Raw genomic sequence first — 20,165 nt, 5'->3', positions numbered from 1 at the left:
GGAGTTTATTAAATTTATGTAAATTTTAAAAATATAAATTACACAAAAATATTTAAAAGCGTAATATATGAACTTATTGTACATGTAACTAAATCAGGTAGAGTTAAAAAATATATTTATAAAAATTAAAATTATGAAGAAAAAACTGTAATAAATTTGAAAGAATTTGGACATAAATTTTAAAAATTGAAGATGTCATAATATGCTATTTAACTTTCTGCTGCATTTTTTTCCCTTCCTCATACTACTTTAGCTAAGCTTTCATATTAATGTTCCGATAAACCAAACATAATTGCTTTCAATTTTTATTTTTATCTTATCTTAATAAAATCTGCAGCCTTTAATTTATCCTTAATTTGGAAGGCAAGCTAGCAGAGCCACTATCCCTCAAATGAATTTCTCTCTCAAAGCCACAACACTGATCACGTGGCCAGCATCACCCTATAACTGCTTTAATTTGCGCAATATTTTTTGAGTTAAATGACAGAGCAAATCTTGTATGCACAAAAACCTAACACGCATATTTACACACATCCAATTAAAAAATGACAACTCATCCATGTTAAAAATAAAATAAAAAAAAACAAATGTAAAATTTAGTAACCTGAACTCTTTCACTAAAATATCAAACTAGAAGATGAAGGAAACTAAGATATTTTGATAGAGATGAATTCACCCTTCAATCTCCTATTTCATTTTCATCTTCGTATATTTCAGACCGTGATTAATTAAAGGTTGTGCAATTTAGCATACATGTTAATTTCTTTTAGCGCAGAAATTTAATCAGAAAAATGCTGTGAGGTTGGCTGAATTTCGCCTTGCTTTTTGTTTGTATTCTGCATATTGTCCATCATATTTCATGTTTTGCATATAATCCATCATATCTCAAAAGTCTGTAAGCTTCTCTTTAATTATACCCCCTAGTTCATTGCTTGTTCTGGGAATTATTACATTGGGAGGTAACAGAAACAAAACAAAACAAAACAAACAAGTGTTATCCTTATAATTATATATAAGTCCTATTTAATTGGAACAAAAAAATTTAAAAGCAAAATATAGAACAAAATTGTAAGAGAAACCAAAAAATCGACAGCAAATTGGGCAAAGTAGAACCACAAAAAACATATAATTTAGAAACAACAAGATGAGTTAATTTATAGTTCTTGCTATGGAAAGAGGTGGCGGCGATGGTGGGTCTAGTAGATGTCCACGGCGACCTCGGGAACTTCCCTAGTATTTGCTAAAAATCGTGTCTTTCTCTCTTTAATTCCAACTATCCAAACTTGTGATTGGCTATCCCTTGACGGGAATACACAAGCACGGATTGCCAATTTACCAAATTTCATTACTGAAACTGGTTTTACTTGCAGGTGATGTGTCTAATCTTCCCATGATAACAACTCAGTATTTTCTTCTCTTCTGACTTTACATGATGGGTTATATAATTTCATTTTTTTTGCAATCTTTCACTCAACTTCTCAAATGGAATAAGCTCATAGCCTACAAAGTTAATTTCAAATAATTTTAGCACATTATTAATTTTATCTTCAAAGCATCTCTAATTCCTTCACTTTTGCTGGCTTAAGTTTTCAAGTTTTGGAAAAGACACCAAATCCAGATATCAGTATACCATGAAAGCATAAAGCACACATTTTTTATATTATGTTTTACTAACTTCAAATCCTTTTTTTCAATGATGTTTAGGTATTTGGGAGAGAACGCGCAACTAAAGGTTATTAAGAATGCAGGGCATTCTCTCAGTGTAGAGAAGCCTAAGGAGATGTACAAGAATATAAAATGCTTCCTTATGGATCCCACTACTCCAACGGTGCAAAAAAAAAAAAAAAAAAAACCCAATGTAATGGTAGCTAAGGGGATTAGCAGAGAAATGGAAGATATTTATTTTTCAGCATTGTGAATATGCTTGTGTTTCTATTGTTTATTATATGCTGTTATCAGCCATGCAGTATTTTTATGTTAAAATAATTGTTGTGAATTGTTGTATTATTTTATAGTATCAAAATTATCAAATGTAGATTATTATATATATTTTGGATGAGATTATGATAAGATTGTTCCTGTGATGACATGTATTCTTGGGCTGATAAATGAACAGAAAGGAAAAACCATGCATGTGGTGAGTGGCAGCCTTTGATACTTGAATTACTGCTACATGACAATAAAGTACGTAAGATGAGGATGGTCCAGGCATTGCAGAGAGAAAATTCAATACCACATAAATCCTCATCATCTCTAAATCCGATTATGGATGGGTGCTCAAGCAAAAACTAGCATATATAATCCAAAGTCCAGTATATTTTTGGTCGAACAGCAACGGGGAATTTTCAGCTGTTGATGGCCATATTTCCATATTTTTTGGGTCGAATTTGTGAGTGTCATGCACAATTGGTTTCGATAATTCAAAATAGAGGTGCTTGTCGATAAATAATGTTTCGGACAATTACTGCTAAAACGGTTAAATAGGTAGCTATACCTACCTCTATAGGACACTGTTGGCAAACCATAAGCAGTTTGGATTTCGAACCCAACTACTGAATAGAGAACTAAACGAAGCAAGGGTGGTTTTTTCGTTACCCACAAAACTAAACTTGTTATTCACACAACAATTCAACATGTTATCCACATTTCATCTTAGTCCTTCATCGACTTCTAAACAAATCCAAAACCTCGAGGTCAAGTGTCATTAGTCGCGAGAACATCGCTAATTAATGGATCAACAATATGTTTGAATTAGTTGCATGTTTGTCTAATTGATCCAAGATAAAAATGAATTTAAACAATTTCATTTTTAATAGAATTTAGATATTTATTTTATTTTAAATTCAACCAATAATAAAATTACTATCATATTTAATGTTTTATTCTTTCTCTCTCATGAAGTCAAAATCTCATATAAATACACATATTTCGTTTCATACATTTTTCTTTTCATACACATTTTGCAACATACTAGTATTTTTTTTTCAATAAAATTTTGATTATAATTGTCAATTAAAAATTATAAATAAATACTATAATTGTGAAATTGTAGATAAAATTATGAAATTGAAAATATAACATTTTGATTATCACTTACATGTCGTATTATTTATTGCTTTAAAAGATAAATAATTAAATTATAATTTTTAATTTAAATGCATAAATATACTTAATAAAATATAAAAATATCAAATCTTAGTAATTGTTTTTTAATTAATTATAAAAACTATACTCTTTATTCACTTTAGATAAATAATTTTCATTTATTTTAAAATTAAAAAATAGTTCTAATTTATTAATCTGAATTAAATATGTTAAATTAACTTTTAAAAAATTCAATTCCTCACAATTTCAAGGGCCAAAGTAATGGTTAACTCACAAATAATTCTTTAAAATACTTTTCTTTAAGAATAACTCATAAAATACATTTTCATTCAAAATGATTATTCAAATTTATATTATAAGAGTATATTACTGAAACAGAAACAAATTTCTTAATGGTTAAAAAATTAGGAACTAAGTTCAAATTTAAAAAATGAAAATAATGTAAATTTTATTGAAAAAATATTTTTTTATGTATTTCAATCACATTAAAATATATAATAATAGTTTCAATCACATTTAAATATAAATGACATGGGAGAGAAAGGATAATGTATTAAATATAGTAATAATCACATGAAATTAAGAATAAGACAAATTTCTAGATTCTATTGGTGATTGAAGATGAAGTTACCCATTTTTTCACATTGGGTCAATGAGACAAACCCTTAGTTTCATGGTGAGAAATGATGAATTAATTTTTCATGATAAAGTTATAAATAGTTGCTTGTATTCTTTTGTGGGATAAAATTGATCCTTGTGTTATCTAGACACCTACATGTTAGAGGCACCAACAAATTCTACCACCGTCAGCTACCATGGAGAAGATGCCATGCCCCCATAAGCATAAGCATGCTTGTTTATTTTCAATAACATGTTTATAAAGCCTAAAGAGTATTGGGATAACAACTAGGGTCTAGGGGGCATCATCAACGTCCATAAACTGACGTAGCACAAGTGCATTGCCATTTGGGGACCATAAAAGCCACCTGAAGCAAGTAGTCCCAAAACGACACTTCGATTAATGCACACTGACGACCCACTTGAAGGATATCAGTGATTTACCGCTTTCATGTGACAAGTTTGCCACAAACAACATAAATGGAGTACATAGCCATATGTATATTATATTCTTCTGCTCATATCACTATCATCTCTTATGTCTTCATTTGCATATAATCTTTGCGTCCCCCACATTTCATAGAATTTACTCATTATAATAATAACTGGCAAGTAGCTCATTCATACAGGTACATAACCAATAATATATCACATGTTAAGAGAAAGAATACGTAATTGAGACAAGTAGAGACCCAGTAGTAGGAGATAATGGTTCCCCTTTTCAATAAAAGTTGTTGATGTAATACCAACTCAATAATATTCTTGCACAATATCTTGTTTTCTATGTAAATGAGACGAAGGCTATAGTTATCCCAACTGCTCACTTTTATGCATACATGACTTCCATTAGGTTAAGTTTGACAAGATGCCTGTTTTCCTAAAACTCTAGGAAATGCAATGCTATTAACCCATTATAGTCCAGCAAAACAATGGAATTCAGAAGAGATGAGCTTGTCAAATTTAAAGCCTGGCAGTTGGGTTGAAACTATTTAATCTGTCAGTGATATGGTAATGTTAGAGCACGAGAGTTAAAGTTAAAACTTTGGAATTGAATTTGACCTCAGGAAATGTTTAAGAATGGCCTTTGCTTCGTCAGTTTGTTTTTTTCTCTACAGGGTTCTTAGGTTTCAGTTTTCTTTTCTCTTCCAGCATCCACTGGAAAATTTCACGTTGTTGTTCTTCAGGAATAGGAGCCTGCACTTTCACAGGTGTTGTGACAGGCACTAAGAAATCATCATAATTGAAATCAATTGAACTTGTGGTGGGTTCAGGAGAAACTTCAACACTGGCTTTTCCCTTATGCGATTTTTGTGCTGTTCTTCTATTAATCTCCATCGAATCTCTTGGTTTTGCACTTGCAAATAGATAAGCTGCAATCGAGTGCAAATCATGGAAAAAAACAACAACTACTGATCAGTATATTTCAAATGTTCCCTCTAAACCAAAGCCAAAGGTCATATGCTAAGGTATACATTAAATTTTTTTCCTTAATATCAAAAGTATGGAAAGGATATGAGAAGTTGAAGTCCAAACAAAAATATATTTTTTTTACCTATGATACAACATCATGAGACAAGTATAACAATGAATACTATCTGTCAAACTGATCATTTCATACCATCCTTTTTAAATTACAAAACACAATTTTACAATGCCTTAACATTGCAATTGACATAACTCAAGGGACCAATGATTTTGCATGGCAGAATTATCGAACATAGATAATCCATCAGCCTGAAAAATACTAAGGTGCAATTTACAAAAGGTACCAATCACTAAACTGTCATTTTCTAACATCTTCATCAATGTAACCAAGAACCAAAAAGAAAAAAAGAGAACAGTCCCACTCATTTTTAGACATACTGACATTTAAATGCAAACATCTTATAACACCCTGAACCACGGTGTTATTCTTAATTAACGTTTCTTTCTCAACATGACAGTTGTACTCGACTTGCAGAAAAATTATGTTAGACAAGTTCAAATAGTACTAGTTCTCCAATCACAACATGCAGTATTGCTGTATTGCAGTTACAAAATAAAAAGAGTTCATTTACTGATAAAAGGGACTAAAAATCAAATACCCCATTGGCAATGATAACCAATTGAGATGTGTCAATTAACTCCCTTAAATCCTCCCTTCAATACCCCAAAATACCCAAATAGAGACTAATTTCAAGTTTATCAATTTTGGATTTCAAATTTTCAAATGTCATTCAAATGCAAAAGAAACACTCCCAATATTACATTCATACCTTTAATATCAGTGATCACAGCAAAGACAATTGGCGGGTTTTCCCAGCAAAGCCATCCATTATAACAAATAACAATGCAATTATGAAAGCATGCACAAGTATTTCGGACATTCAGTACCTAATAATGCAGTGTACCATGAATGCCATTATCTCTATACAAACAATCACTCAAAATCTCTCTATAACAATCAAGCCAATCCACAGAACACCTTAATCAAAGACATCTTTCAAATTATTTGAATGTTATTATCATATACCAAGAAGTTGAGGGAAAAGAAAAGCATGTGCTGTGCACGTGCCATGAGGGCATCTTGTTTGAAATTCAAAGCCAAGTTAGTTGTGTTAGGCAATGTGTCGAACACATGAAAGGCAAACACTCAAGAAAGAAATGTAACAGACGATCATATTAACTAGCAACGACCCATTATTCACAGTGAATAAAGAAAGAAAGAAAGAGAGCATAATGATGGATGCAGAAAGAGACAAGAAGGGACCTCCAAGCGCGAGATTAGAGAGCAAAAGAAGGCGCCAAATGAACTTGCAGCGCTTCATGAGCAACCCAGTTGGAGGCACAGGTGCAGGTTGATGTGGGGGAGTCTCACCCATTCCCATTGTTATTTCTTCAGAACCAAATGATGATCACTCTGCACTGCTGTGATGTACTACCGAACAACAAACCTGAGATGTTCACGTACTTGATCTTTCACACTTCACGAGTCGTTGCTACACCATTTTCCTTCGTCTCTTCCCTTGTTCTCTTTTCCCAACATTAACTCATCTTGGATTTTGACTTTTTATTTAGGGCCCATTTTCGTACATAACGAAACGCTCACGCGCACGATGGCCCATGCTACGGCCCAATAATCAATCGTCCCGATCTTACCGGAATCTATAATTTATTATCCAATATCAAAAGGACAAAAACACTTTCTCAACAAAAAAAATAAAACGAAATACTTGTTAGCACATGTATTTATTTTTGTTAAACATAATCTCGAGTTTAGTATAACTATAATAGACAATAAAACTTTCTCAGATTATTAAATGCAGTTACATGCAGAAAATTTAAACTCGATACTACTAAATTTGAACAATTCCTTGTGAATTGATGACACATAGATAGTTCTGAAACATTATTGATAAATGAAGAAAAAGAAACTGCACCAAAAAAAAAGAGAGAAAAAAAAGAATCAAGTTTTGATACAAAGGTGACGGGTTTGGATAAAAGTGTTTCCTAAATTTAGTTTTTCTTTTTCCCTTCTGAATCTTCCTAAATATACTTTATACGTATATTTGGGAGAAATAAATTAGTCTTTATAAATTAGTTAAAAAAATATTCTTCATACAAACGAGAGAAAAAAAAAAAACATCTTCAAGGGCAACTTGTAAACAAAAATCACGGGTGATTTAGGGATCACATTTTTATAAACCCACTCAGATGTGCACATGCATGATTACTTTTATACAGAAATTTCACACAATCCACGTTTACATCATTCATTGCTCTTGCTCAATGGCCAAAATTTTTTAGCTGAGGTTTCTTAATAATTTACTTGTGCAGGCAGTGCAGCTATGAATCCATGATAATCCTTGCAAATATTGAGATAAATATTTTCAGTCTAGTATATATCTAAGGAATTTTAAAACTTGTTTCAAGGATCATTAATTATAAAATTTATGTGAAAAAATATTGAAAAGTATATTTTTTTTTTCAAAATTGTGCTTAGTTTTTTTTTTTTTTAAGTCAGGGTTGAAATGGTGTGTGTGTGGAATTGGTAATATATTCTCACTTATCTTATAAAGAAAATATATACTAGTAAGTTAAACTTAGAATTTTGTAAAATTCTTCCAAAAGGTGTAACCACTCACTAGCTAAAAATACCTTTTTTAATGAGTACTCCTTAAGAGTATATTTGTATATACACATGCATTAATACATATATGGACACATATAATTAATTAATTATATATAATTGCATATAACAAAACTTAATTAATTGTATATAATTAGTTAATTACTAATACTTACAAAACAAAACTCTTTTCCAAAGTACATAAAGGATAAAGCGCAATTTAAGTGAACACTGGTTTCTAATCTGATAACATGAATTTATACACAAAACACTGTCACATTTGTCTCCAACTAAAACCAGCATCTTAACTGGAATTACAATTATTGGCACTATACACGGCTTTCTTCTGATGAGCTTCTTGCATATATGCTTGATCTTTCTGACTCTGAAGAGTCAAGGCAATTAAGCTCCTCATAGGTGTTAAAATATTATGAAGCAGACAAAGTCTAAATCAACGGGACATCCCACAAAGAGGTCTCTCAAGAAACAAAAAGCTGCAACGCAGACATGAATCATCACTTTCATGATTGAGAAGCAAGTCAGGTCAATCTGGAATAATTAATAGCTTTTTGAGTGAGTCATATAAAGGACCCGAACCCAACGTTGGAAAGAAAGAAAATAAAGTAGTCATGTTGCTTTCTCATCTGAAACAATACGCTATATGGCTACATCCATAACATTCTGCTAATTAACTTCACTCTAAATAGTACCTACTAGCTTAATTACACAAGCATGCCTTCGAAATTAATTTTAATCAATTTTATAACTATATATTGAGTGATTAAAGGCTACATATACAAAAAAAGATATTAAAAAATTTACATAAAAAAAAGATTAATACAAAAGTACATAAGATCAAGAAGAGACCCACACTTTTTGGTCGTCAACTTGTTCAAATCAGACATAATATCATACCAAGTACATAAGATCACCCCACACCCATGTAACTTTATTTTCCCTCCCATTTCCTGACTAACTACTACTAGTACTGCAATACATACTCTTCTCGCACATATATAACGTACTCAAACCATTGATCTCACACAATAATAATAATCTAACAAAAACTAGCTAGTCATAAGACAGCAATACAAGAAATTAACCTAATTAATAACGAACTGAAATTAAGTGAAGTGGTGGTAGCTCTAGCTAGCTAGCTAGCTAGCTATTAATTAAGGTTCATCAATGAACAAGGCCATAAGATAAAGCCATGAGAAGGATCGCAGCCTCCTTCTCGTCCTGAGGGAAAACTTGATGCATAGCCAAGTTCTTTCTCAAGCGCAACGTCAAATCCTCAAAACCAAACTTGTTTCTACTTTGAGATGCCTTTGCTGATCCAACTCCAAGCTTCCGCTTCTTTTTCATCTGTGCTGCACCCTCAGTTCTTGTCTTCTTCTCTTTCTTCTTCTGCAACTTGTTCCGTCCCTTCACAGATTTCTTAGCTTCCACAATTACTGTTCCATTTCCCGATGCAGAAGCCGCAGCAGCTGCCATGGCTCGTCTTGCCTTCCTTTGTCGAATCCCACAGGCGTTGCAAAGTGACTGTGACAAAAAAAAAATTTAATTTCAAAATAATAATAAAATAAATGTCAACTAGTATTGTAAGACACTGATTAAATAACTTAAAATATAAGAATTTTATTGAAATACATAATAACTCGTATGATTTTTATAAGAAATATTTTTTCTTTTAGTTTTTAATTAGTATTTAAAGGTTAAAATACTGATTAATAATAATTACTCTATTGTTCTAGTTAATTCAACTTATTGAGCTTTGACAACCCTTAAAAGTAAATCAAGGGCTTAAATGATTTGTTGCGTAGGGGTACTGTGATTAAACTAAAAAATTGATGGAAAAAGAAGAAATTGGTTAGTACGAAAATTGTTGAGTACGGATTCCATTATTGGGATTTGTGTTTTCAATAAGATAAGGTGTACCTTGGGGCCTCTTGGTCCACTCCTCCATAGAGGAGTCTTGGTGGTGTGGCAATCAGAACAAACCCTAACAGTGTTGTTACTGTGGTTTGAATAGTTGTTGCTGCTGCTGTTATCAGTTCCAAGCGGTGACGACAGTTGTTGTTTCTGATCATCAAACTTGTGCGTAGTGTTGTTGTCTGAATTAGTATATGTATCAGTTTGATCCGACACCAACATCTTCCGCATAATTCTCATCTTGGCAGGCATCCACTTCAACGAACCATCTTCAGCAGCAACTGATTCAAGATTTTCATTCCTCTCTTCTGCTTTCTTCCAAACTGTCGCCTTATTGTGCTCACTTTCTGCCACCGAGTGATCCCATGATCCGCTAGAAGGAATAATCTTCTCAGTCTAATAACAAAAGATCCCATGATCAAAATTAAAAAGGAGTTATATATATATATATATATGCAATCATAGTGATCATAAAGATTATGGGGGGTCTATGTATGTGTGTATATGAATCTCAATTAGTATATATAGATATATTATGGATATTTAATTATGTGTCACCTCTTCTTCATGACTTGGTAAGTACTGCTTTGTTGGTTCCCAGTAGTATGATCGAGCTTCTTGATCTTGATTTGGCGGGTTGAAGAGAATAGGATATGAAGATAGAGAAGAAAACGAAGAGGAAGGGTGGTGAGTTGGACTGAAGAACTCGTGGTTTTGATCTTCATTAAGATCCAGAGGCATAACAGAAGATACTGAGTGGCGATAGGCTGGAATCATGATGGAGGAACACACATATAAAAACACACACACAGACAAACCAAATCACAAAGAGATCCAAGGGAGAGAGAGAGAGAGAGGGATCAGTACAATATTATGCAACTGAAACGGTCTTCCTTTTGTCCAATATTACAAAGGTGGAAGAAGATTGAGAGGGAGAGAAGACAGAGAAAAGAAATGGCCAGCAGTTCCTACACGCTACTCTTATAAGAATGGGAAACGGCGGAGATAAGTTTATATCATCATATACTTGAATTTATACCATGATCTTTTTCTACACTTCCAAATTAAGAAGAATTTTTGTTATGTATTACTAAATTAAATGGATATCAATTATCAATTATGCATTTGTCTCTTATTGTAATTACATTAGTTAATTAGTTATCGTATGCGAAACTTTTATGATATATGTCATATATTTAATATATATAATACAAGTACTTAACTGTACTGTCGTTATTCTTATATATTATAATCGTTTTACAATTTTGATCCTCCATTTTTTTCCCAAACTTGATCTTCATTTTTAATATATATTTAACTAAAATATTAATGATATACTTTCTTTAAGTAACCAGGTAAATTAAGATTTTTGGTTTCTTATCTACAAGAACTTTGAATATTCCTTAAATCAGTTATAAAATTAATTTTCAATCTAAAACTTAATTACATTTTAAGACTTCTCACTGTTAATAATAGTTTGTTCAGTGAAAATCTAACTCAAGACTTATCCCAATATTAGTTTGATTTGAATTAACAATTGAGTCACACTCGTTAGAGGACATGACTCTCATTTGTACCATCATATTATACTCTCATGTATGTTTAGATAATGAAAGAATTAAAATTATACAATTAAAATAATAGAAAATGAAATTAAATTATGAAAGAAAAATGTAGAGATATCAAATTGGCAAAATGACAATAGTAAGAACATGAGAAGTGTAACTAAACCTAATATAAAATAGGAAAAATTTCTATTCCCAGAGGTTCCTGGTATGCTTCCCCTTAGACATGTGTTTTAATTTAGTGAACAGAAGGGTAAGTATATAAGATTAAAAAGATAAATAAGTAACTGAAGTGCGCAGTAGTATGTAACAAATTAATAGCCATCGCTATAAGAGGTTCACGTGACTTCATGACACCTAAAAGAGACAAAGTTAAAAAGACAAAATAAAAGGAGTGTGTGGAATGCTACTACGCTGACCCCATAGGTATGACAAAACCTTATCTGCAAAAAGTTTTTTTTACCGCTAGAAGCCCTTGCTATTGCTGCATTACTAACCCTAGCGGTGTGTAGTTTTTGCTTGGGGACTGGAACAAGGTGAAAGAAAGATATGAGCTAGCAAGAGCTCTTTGCATGTGCATTGCCAAAAAGCATTGAATGCTGGTGCAGGCAAATGGACAGGTCCCAACACAGAATGAGAATATTTTTGGGGAGGCGCCACACCCAATTTTTAAGTTTCTAATATCCTCAGTAGTCTAGCACCGTCTAGAATTTTAGATGCCATCTACGTCTTCAGAAGTTGTAACAAACTAAAGAGAAAATAAGTTATAAGGCAGCGATTTCTCTAATACTAGATATGAGACCGACGAAACGATCGAATCCTAACTCCTTTTTTCCTTAATTTATACAGTCACATAAATCATCAACAATGGCTAACCTGCTATTGACTATGCACAAAATATAAAGTATTATGTATTGATATTTTACGAGCAATTACCCTGCGTATTGTACCTATATTTTTTTAATTTTATGTAAAAAAGAAATCAACTACTATATCATAAATCTAAATCTTCGTCTCGAAAAAAAAATTGAGGGCTAGTAGTCTTTTGTCTTTGTTTTAGATCAGAAAAATAAGGTGTTTCTCAACTTATTAACTCCAACCTTAATCTTGCCCGTAATGAATAATTATTGTTAGTCCAAAAATATTTTATACACGAAAAAAATTGAAGATAAAATTTCTTGTTAAATAGATTATTTTTTCACATGTAAATGCTAACCTAACATCACTAGACTATATTAACTCTGAATTTTTTAATTTAATATGAATCATGTTAATTTAATATGCATTTTAATTTAGCTGATCAAAATTATAAAGGTAAGATAGTAAAATATAAAAATTTATACCATCTACTTGTATTTTTTTTTCAAGTGAAAGGGTGTATATTTACCCGATCTCAATATTGGCCAGCTACAAAATTTTTAAAAAAATATATATAAGAAACTAAGATTTGAGAAAATAAAAAATAAAAGAAATGTCAAAATGAAAAGGAAAAAATTATAGTAATTAAAGTTGAGATTTGAAAATTTAAAATGAAGAAATCATAACATAAAAAATAAAATTAATGAATTATGTTTAGAATTTTCCAAAATATAAAATAAGTACTAAATAATTAATGTCAAGGTTACATACCATAAAGATAAATGAAGTATAGTAAGAAATATATTCAATTTAATTAAAAATTGAAAATTAAGTTTATAAAATAAGTAAATGTATATTTTAGTATATCTTTTTTTATACATGAGTGATATTATTTATTAATGCACACGTGAGTCATATTTCAAAAAAGTATACATAAAATTTGTTAGATTTTTTTAATTTAATTTTTATGCATTATTATTTATTAGCATAAATTTTTTGCACTCAATCAATTAGGAGTTTGTCTGAAACTTTTAAAATATCTATTATAAAAGTGAATAATCTTACTATATATAGTAGTTTATTATAGGATAGCAATATAAAAATTATTTATTCAAATGTGGGGTTGTTCTTTAGTTTTACTTATCTTGTTAGTGATCATAAATTTAAGTCTTATATATATATATATATATATATATATATATATATATATATAATTATTTTAAATACTTATGCTGTCATATGCAAATTAAAATTTTAATGGTTATAGTGATTTTCGTCCAACTTGAGCAAAATGATTTCTTATAAAGAATACTTATAGTCCCTAAAAGTATGATGTTGCTTCCTGTTTCGTGTCACGTAAATGCCATACTCCGGTTTTTAATAACCAGCAGGATCGATCTGCTAAATTAAAAAATAATAATAATAATAATAACAACAACTACTAACTTTATCATCTCAACGGAGTAATACTTGATTTGATTTCATACATGTAAGGGCTTGCTTATGGCGCAAACCAGTTAACACCTGTATACATGTCTTGTGTATGTTTTCAATAAATGATAACAATGAGAAACCAATAGGGGGCTCTTTTTCGCTCGTTGTTGTGCCCCCATAGATATACAAAAATGATTCAATCGCTCTTAAATTTTGTGTTTAAATCTAATTTAACTCTATAAAATTAAAATTTTGTAAGATGATAATTATTTTCAATTTATATACTTTAATTTATCCATATCATTATCTCTAACATACTCTCTAGTAAAAAATTGGACATATCAAACATAAAATTTACTGGATTTGCCAGTGGTGATAATTGCTGCAGATGACTCAATAGACCATATAAATATAATTGCTAAAATAAATTTTGATAACATTTTAGAATTTGGGATTAAAATCTAATTTAATCCAATAAAACTGACTCTCCTAAAGTGTAAGTAGTCCTCCCTCACTTATATACTTTAATACATTTGTATATGTCACTAAATTTTCTATAAAAAAAGAAGAAGGAAAATTAATTAACAGATGCAAGAGAAAGTAGAAAAAAAATGAATAGAAAGGAAGATATCATTCAAGGTCGTGGGTGATATTGCTTTGATAGCACGGTAGGAAACATGATTCCAAGTGAGGAAAATAAGAAAAAAAACATTATACTTCTTGAAATATTACTTTCTCCTTTTAATATTTTACTTTGAATATAATATCTTTCTCTCCTTTTTCTTACCTGAAATCATATTTCCTAACAATTACACCATTGAAGACTCAATATTCATTAATGTTTGTCTGATAATAAAACAATTGTGCAATTTATATAATGTTTTAAGTTTGAATCTCTCATTGTTGTCATACCTTTGTTGTCGTATCTTATTATATTTTTTTTAAAAGGTGTGATATTGAAAAAAAGAGAGGATAAAAATAATGAAATAATAATATACGAAAGAAATAAAAAATAATGTCTTAAAAATATATAAAAGAAAGTGCGTGTGTGTGTATATATATATATATTGTTTATGTTTTTCAATTAGAATTGAAATTTTGTTTCGATACAAAATTTGTATAATAAAAGTTTACATTAAAAATTTGTTCAAATTATTTAGGTTAGGTAAAACTTGAATTCAGACAGAAGAACAATAAAAACAACATCTAAAAGCAATGTATTTAAGTTTTGTCCTATATTTTAAAGTAAAGAGAGAAAGACAAATCTTGAGAAATGTAATTTATTCTATTTTCATGATTGCTCAAAAGTGTTATTTTTTTTACAACTCTCAAAGCATTTGAAGTAGAACTCTAACTATAATAACTGTCGGACATATATAAGTACTCCAATTCATTAATTACTAAAGCAACGGCAAAAATATCCCATAGCGCAAAGTTGAAAATTGAGGCATGCATAACCCAATGTACAACACTCCCAACCGAAACATGAATGGTGACCCATAAACAATTTTGGAACGTAGGAGAGGTTTTTCGACAAAACTAAAAACAATATGAGAGCCCAAATAATAAAAGGTTGTAATTTTTACGATAACGAAGTAGGCTACGTATGCGGGTTGTAAATCACTCCTGTACACGTTTGATGCTAGTGTCAATGCTGTCGCTGACAGGGACTTCATTAGAAATTATCATGTATTTGCTGTCTGTAATACAGAGTAAGTCCAAAATTATGGTACTTTTCAAAATTGGCAAGGGGGCCATCGCGTTTCAGCAACATGACATACTTTCTTTTCTCTCAATACCAGAACGCCCATGGCCCCCCCTCTCTCTCTCTCTCACATACACACACACTTTCTCTCTCTATCCCTTGATCTGAGCGTGTTATGGTGGGGTGCAGAATTTTCATGGGCACGGGTAAGGCTATGATGAAATTTAAGATTTCATAATACTATGGTATGGGAAGCTACTAACCTAATGAGCCACTCGTATTTACGGAATTGTTAGATTGCTGTCATTGTAATGATAATGATTTCAAGCAAGGGGACTGATCATGTACGTAGATACAGAAGATCAAGCCGAAACCAAAAGGAATTAGTAAGTATGATTAGTACGTGAGAAATTAGATAGAAGACAAAAAAAAAATCATTTCGGTATAATAAAGGTTTTGGTCTGATTCTAGTATTCTACTGTCGACGAAAATTAAATTCCATCTTAAAAAAATATAGGAAGAATGGCTAACTAAATATATATTTTGTTAATAGTTTAGAATTTCACATAAGGTACATAGTCCACTTGATTTGATTCCTTTTGAGAGGATATATACTTCAAAGTTAAGAATTGAATTATTAATTTACAAGCTTTAGGTGGGTTGTGGTCCTCAATAATTCCTAACAGAAAGTTTTGTAAGGGTAATACTATTACTTTAATTTGGGCTATATATAGATAGTAGAGGCTGTAGAGCTTCATTTGTCTAGCTACAACGGCAATATCAACGAGGTCGAAGGATTAGGTCACATTCGCTTGTGATGCCAATGTTTGTCGTACGTGTATACGAACTCGTACCATTCACTTTGATCTAGTTAACTGAATAAACTAGATCGCCCTTGTATAGTTGCATGTTTGATATCACGTTCAAACTCTACATTATGAAGGGTTGGACTAAAAAATTATATTTATTAACATTTATATATTTTGGCGTACGTCTGCATGTGTTTGGGACACACTTCCAAACACACATATATGCAATTTCTCTTTTTTTATTTTATTAAATGTTACTTACAAAGGAAATCAACTTGTGAAGTTTTAAAACTACATTAACTTGAAATAACCAGAGATGAATTATAAGCAAACAATGTTTTTTTCCATAGAGTACGTGTACAATTGTACAGCCTGTTTTAAACAATTGTAAAGCAGAATAGAGTGTAGAATCTTTTGTGATTTTATAGTATATTTAAAGCATATTTTTATGTTTAATATTTTATGTACACAATATGTTCAAATTTTATGTTTTTATTTTTAAAGTATATATAAAGCACAATACTATGTACACTTGAATACCTTTAAAGTATATATATATTTTTTATGTTTAACATTAAATTTGAAAAAATTGAAATAATTAAACCTCGATTTTATAATTATAAAAATTAAAATGTTTTTAGAATTAAATTCCAATTCATTTATAATTAATGTGATTTTAACGCATAGATAATAGAGTATTTTTTTTTATTGATTTATAATAAAAAGATAATAACAGCAAGAGTATTAGTACCCTCCTAAATTCAAGTATGTCTGAAACATAACACTAACAACAATAGCTCGGGCAGAGTCTGTAAAAATGCAATAGTAGCAAGAAGCAACACGGCAGGGTACATGTATGTTGGTACTACTTGGTAAACGCAAACATTTAAGATGTCTTAGTCTTAATACCTTGTAAATATACACCACATGAAAGATTTTTCTTTCTTTAGACATATCAGTTTGTTTGGGTCAATGGATGACACGTAGGTTTGATAACTGAAAAATGGGTTACAAAAATGTTATTATGGTCCAGGATAAAAGTAACCCAAAATTCCGTGACCAATATTCATGAAAGGGGCTTATTGGTTATTACCAATTAGTAGTAGCATCAAGGTTTGGATGTTGTGCCCCGCCACACCCACCGCCGCGACCACAAACTTGATAGTGATAGAGATGGGGATGGTCATAGCGATGCCAACACCCTTAATGATTCCACGTGATCGCAACTCACAATGTGGTGTACCATAATAAAAGCCCTTTTCTTAACGTTGGACTCTAAGACCCAAAATGAAAATAAGGCCCAATCACTAATCCTCCCTGTTTGGTAGAAATAAAAGAGAACTGAGTAAAATGAATAAAATAAAATGAAACTCATACTTTTATAACCCATTTTAATTTAAACTTTTACCTTAATTGTTCACTTTTATTCTATTTTATTTCCTTCTACTGATACATCAGGTACTGCATTTTATTTCGTAAAAATCCAGATTAGATAAAAGTTTCGCACAACTATCTGATTGATACAGTGATCTAAGTCATTTGACACATCCGGAAGACAAATTAACACACATGTCCATATCTAAAACGTGCAACTTAAAAAAAAGGAGGGGGAACTAAACAAGATTTAAGCATCGGCATCCGAAATGATGTGACATAAGAGGCCACAGAGGATTATTTCCAAAGTTTAGGATATAATAAGGTTACAGGGCTATGAGATATGTAACGCGGCTAACGCCATTATCCATTATTGCCAAAAAAGGTGTGGAGCCGTGGAAACTGGAAACAGATGAGCAAAGCAAAAGACAGCTAAGTTAGTTTAGGATGTGCGCAATCCCAGTGGTTGTGGGTTGCATAATGATCAATTTATGGATGAAATAATCAGATTCGGTTCACATCAAATCGTAATTGCATGTTTGCATTAAAGTTGGGAGCGAGAGTCTAAAAATATTTTTATTCTGAAAACAATATTTTCATTTTTCATTTGGTGTATAAGAATTTGCAACAGTGTACTGAAATTTGTAAAATTAGTTTCCAAACTTTAAATTTAGCATGCGTTTCTTTAATTTCTTCACTCCTCTCCAATTTATTTTTTAAGCACATATAATCTCAGTATTACTCCATTATAGTTCATATCAAATAAAGGAAATTGCTTCAGGGAAGAGTGAATGAATCTTTCATGATCTAGTAACAAGGCAAGAACTAATAATAGTAGTAGTTAGTCTTATTTGTAGTCGATCTGAATCTGAGGGTTGTAGCCTTTAATTATTTAGATTACGACAACTAGGTGTTAACATCCTCCCCCTCCCACGATAAATTGGCATGAGGTCAAACATGTCAAGCTAAGCTTGCATGCAAATGATGAAATTGCTTGAGAAGCCAATGGCTTAGTAACAACGTTAGCTACTACTTGAAAGGATTTCAAGTAATTAGAAAAAGGTATATATAGCAAGTCAGATTAAACTTTAACTCGCAAAATGGTACTCAAATCTATAATATATGTAGATCTATAGATTCCCAATGTAAATGATTGATCCAAGAAAAATGAAATGCAATTTTGTTTTTGTAGTTTGGGAGACGACTCAGACGAGTATATTGTTGTGTTGACTGAAGCAAATAAAAAAGAAAAGTAAAAATAAGGACGGATCTTAACCAATGGATCAACGTTGATCAATCAATAATTATATATTGAGTCTACGAGACAGTCTAACTAAAAGAAAACAAAGTTAGTTTTGCTTCAGATCATTTCAATTCTTCAACTGTTACCTAATAAAAGTAATGTTAGGAAGTCAAGGATTCATTAACCAAATTGCATGGTCAGTATCCCTAATGTAGTGTCAGTACTATAAAATAATTGGATACATAATTAAACAAAAGTTTATAAAAAATAAACAATTATCCATTATGTAACATGGCTAAGTGTTTTTTTTTTTTTTTTTTATCTCTCACACTACTATGCAGGATAATACTTCACTCAAGATCAATGAATATTTGTACAAATTAACACAAAACCTTTTAACTTATCTTCCTTCACACACTTTTTAGAAAACTTATTAAAAGATCACTTATCTTATAATTATTTAAACCAAGTACATTTAACGGTAAAATTGTTAAATAATAGACTATCAAAAAATAAATATATCTTGTTAATATAAATAATATTAATTAATTTTTTTAAATCATCGTTAATTATATATATAATTTTATACCTATATAATCTTTAAATCATTCTTTTTTCGATGTGATTTATTGGAACATTACATATTCTATTATCACCAATAATGTATTTTAATTCTGACCCTGTTTATTGGAACGCAAAACTGTGAACGATCAAGGTAGGAAATTCATTGGAGGAAAGCTTTATATAATTAATCAATTAATTAATAAATTTTTTGGTCGACATTTTTCGACAAAATCAGATGATTTCATTTTGTTTTGTTGAGGACAATTAGATAGCCGAAGTTGGTGACAGGTGCAGGCAGGCGGCCCATTAACGTGTGTTGAAGCCTGAATTGGGTTTCTTTTATTGCAGGACATCACCATTCGTGACCTGATTTCACTTTCAATTTATATTGCTTAAAATGCCCTTGTTTTCAATTTTACCGATTAATTATAACTTACATACTCCAAATAAACAAAATGTAGAGAGGAGAGATTACTTCAACATGTAAGTATGAAATGGATCCAGCACAACTCCCTTGTTTCCTAATTAAAAAAAAAGTCAATATCATATCGTTTTCTATTTATAAATTGTTAAATATTGAATATATGGAACTCATATGGTAGAAAGCCAACACTTTTTCTTATTTAAATTTATTATAATATAATATAATCAATAAATTATCAGTCTGAGTGATGTTGAATTTGATCTCCTATATTCAAATGTTTAACTATGTTAATTTTAAATTAAGGCAAAGTTTAAATTCACATCTATTGGATCAATCATGAGATATTTTTATAAATCTTTTCAAACTCTCACAAATACATACTTATAACATATGATAAGTTGAAAAAAGTTGTTTATCCACTTTGAG

General features: G+C 30.7%; 2 protein-coding genes across 2 annotated transcripts; both read right to left on the bottom strand.

The window, feature by feature from the left end:
* Window positions 1–4,419: 4,419 nt before the first annotated feature.
* On the bottom strand, window positions 4,420–6,766 carry LOC102660565 (uncharacterized). The gene is made up of 2 exons (XM_006600395.4): window positions 6,473–6,766; window positions 4,420–5,093 (listed from the first exon to the last, which is right to left on the bottom strand). The coding sequence occupies exons 1-2, from the start codon at window positions 6,588–6,590 to the stop codon at window positions 4,816–4,818; spliced, it is 396 nt and encodes a 131-aa protein (XP_006600458.1). The 5' UTR covers window positions 6,591–6,766; the 3' UTR covers window positions 4,420–4,815.
* Window positions 6,767–8,638: 1,872 nt separating this feature from the next.
* Window positions 8,639–10,771, bottom strand: LOC100810698 (GATA transcription factor 21). The gene is made up of 3 exons (XM_003550586.5): window positions 10,322–10,771; window positions 9,770–10,159; window positions 8,639–9,373 (listed from the first exon to the last, which is right to left on the bottom strand). The coding sequence occupies exons 1-3, from the start codon at window positions 10,538–10,540 to the stop codon at window positions 9,014–9,016; spliced, it is 969 nt and encodes a 322-aa protein (XP_003550634.1). The 5' UTR covers window positions 10,541–10,771; the 3' UTR covers window positions 8,639–9,013.
* Window positions 10,772–20,165: the final 9,394 nt, after the last annotated feature.

This window comes from Glycine max, chromosome 17 (genome assembly GCF_000004515.6).
Source record: "Glycine max cultivar Williams 82 chromosome 17, Glycine_max_v4.0, whole genome shotgun sequence".
NCBI lineage: Eukaryota > Viridiplantae > Streptophyta > Magnoliopsida > Fabales > Fabaceae > Glycine > Glycine max.
This window is presented reverse-complemented; position numbering and strand designations above follow the sequence as displayed.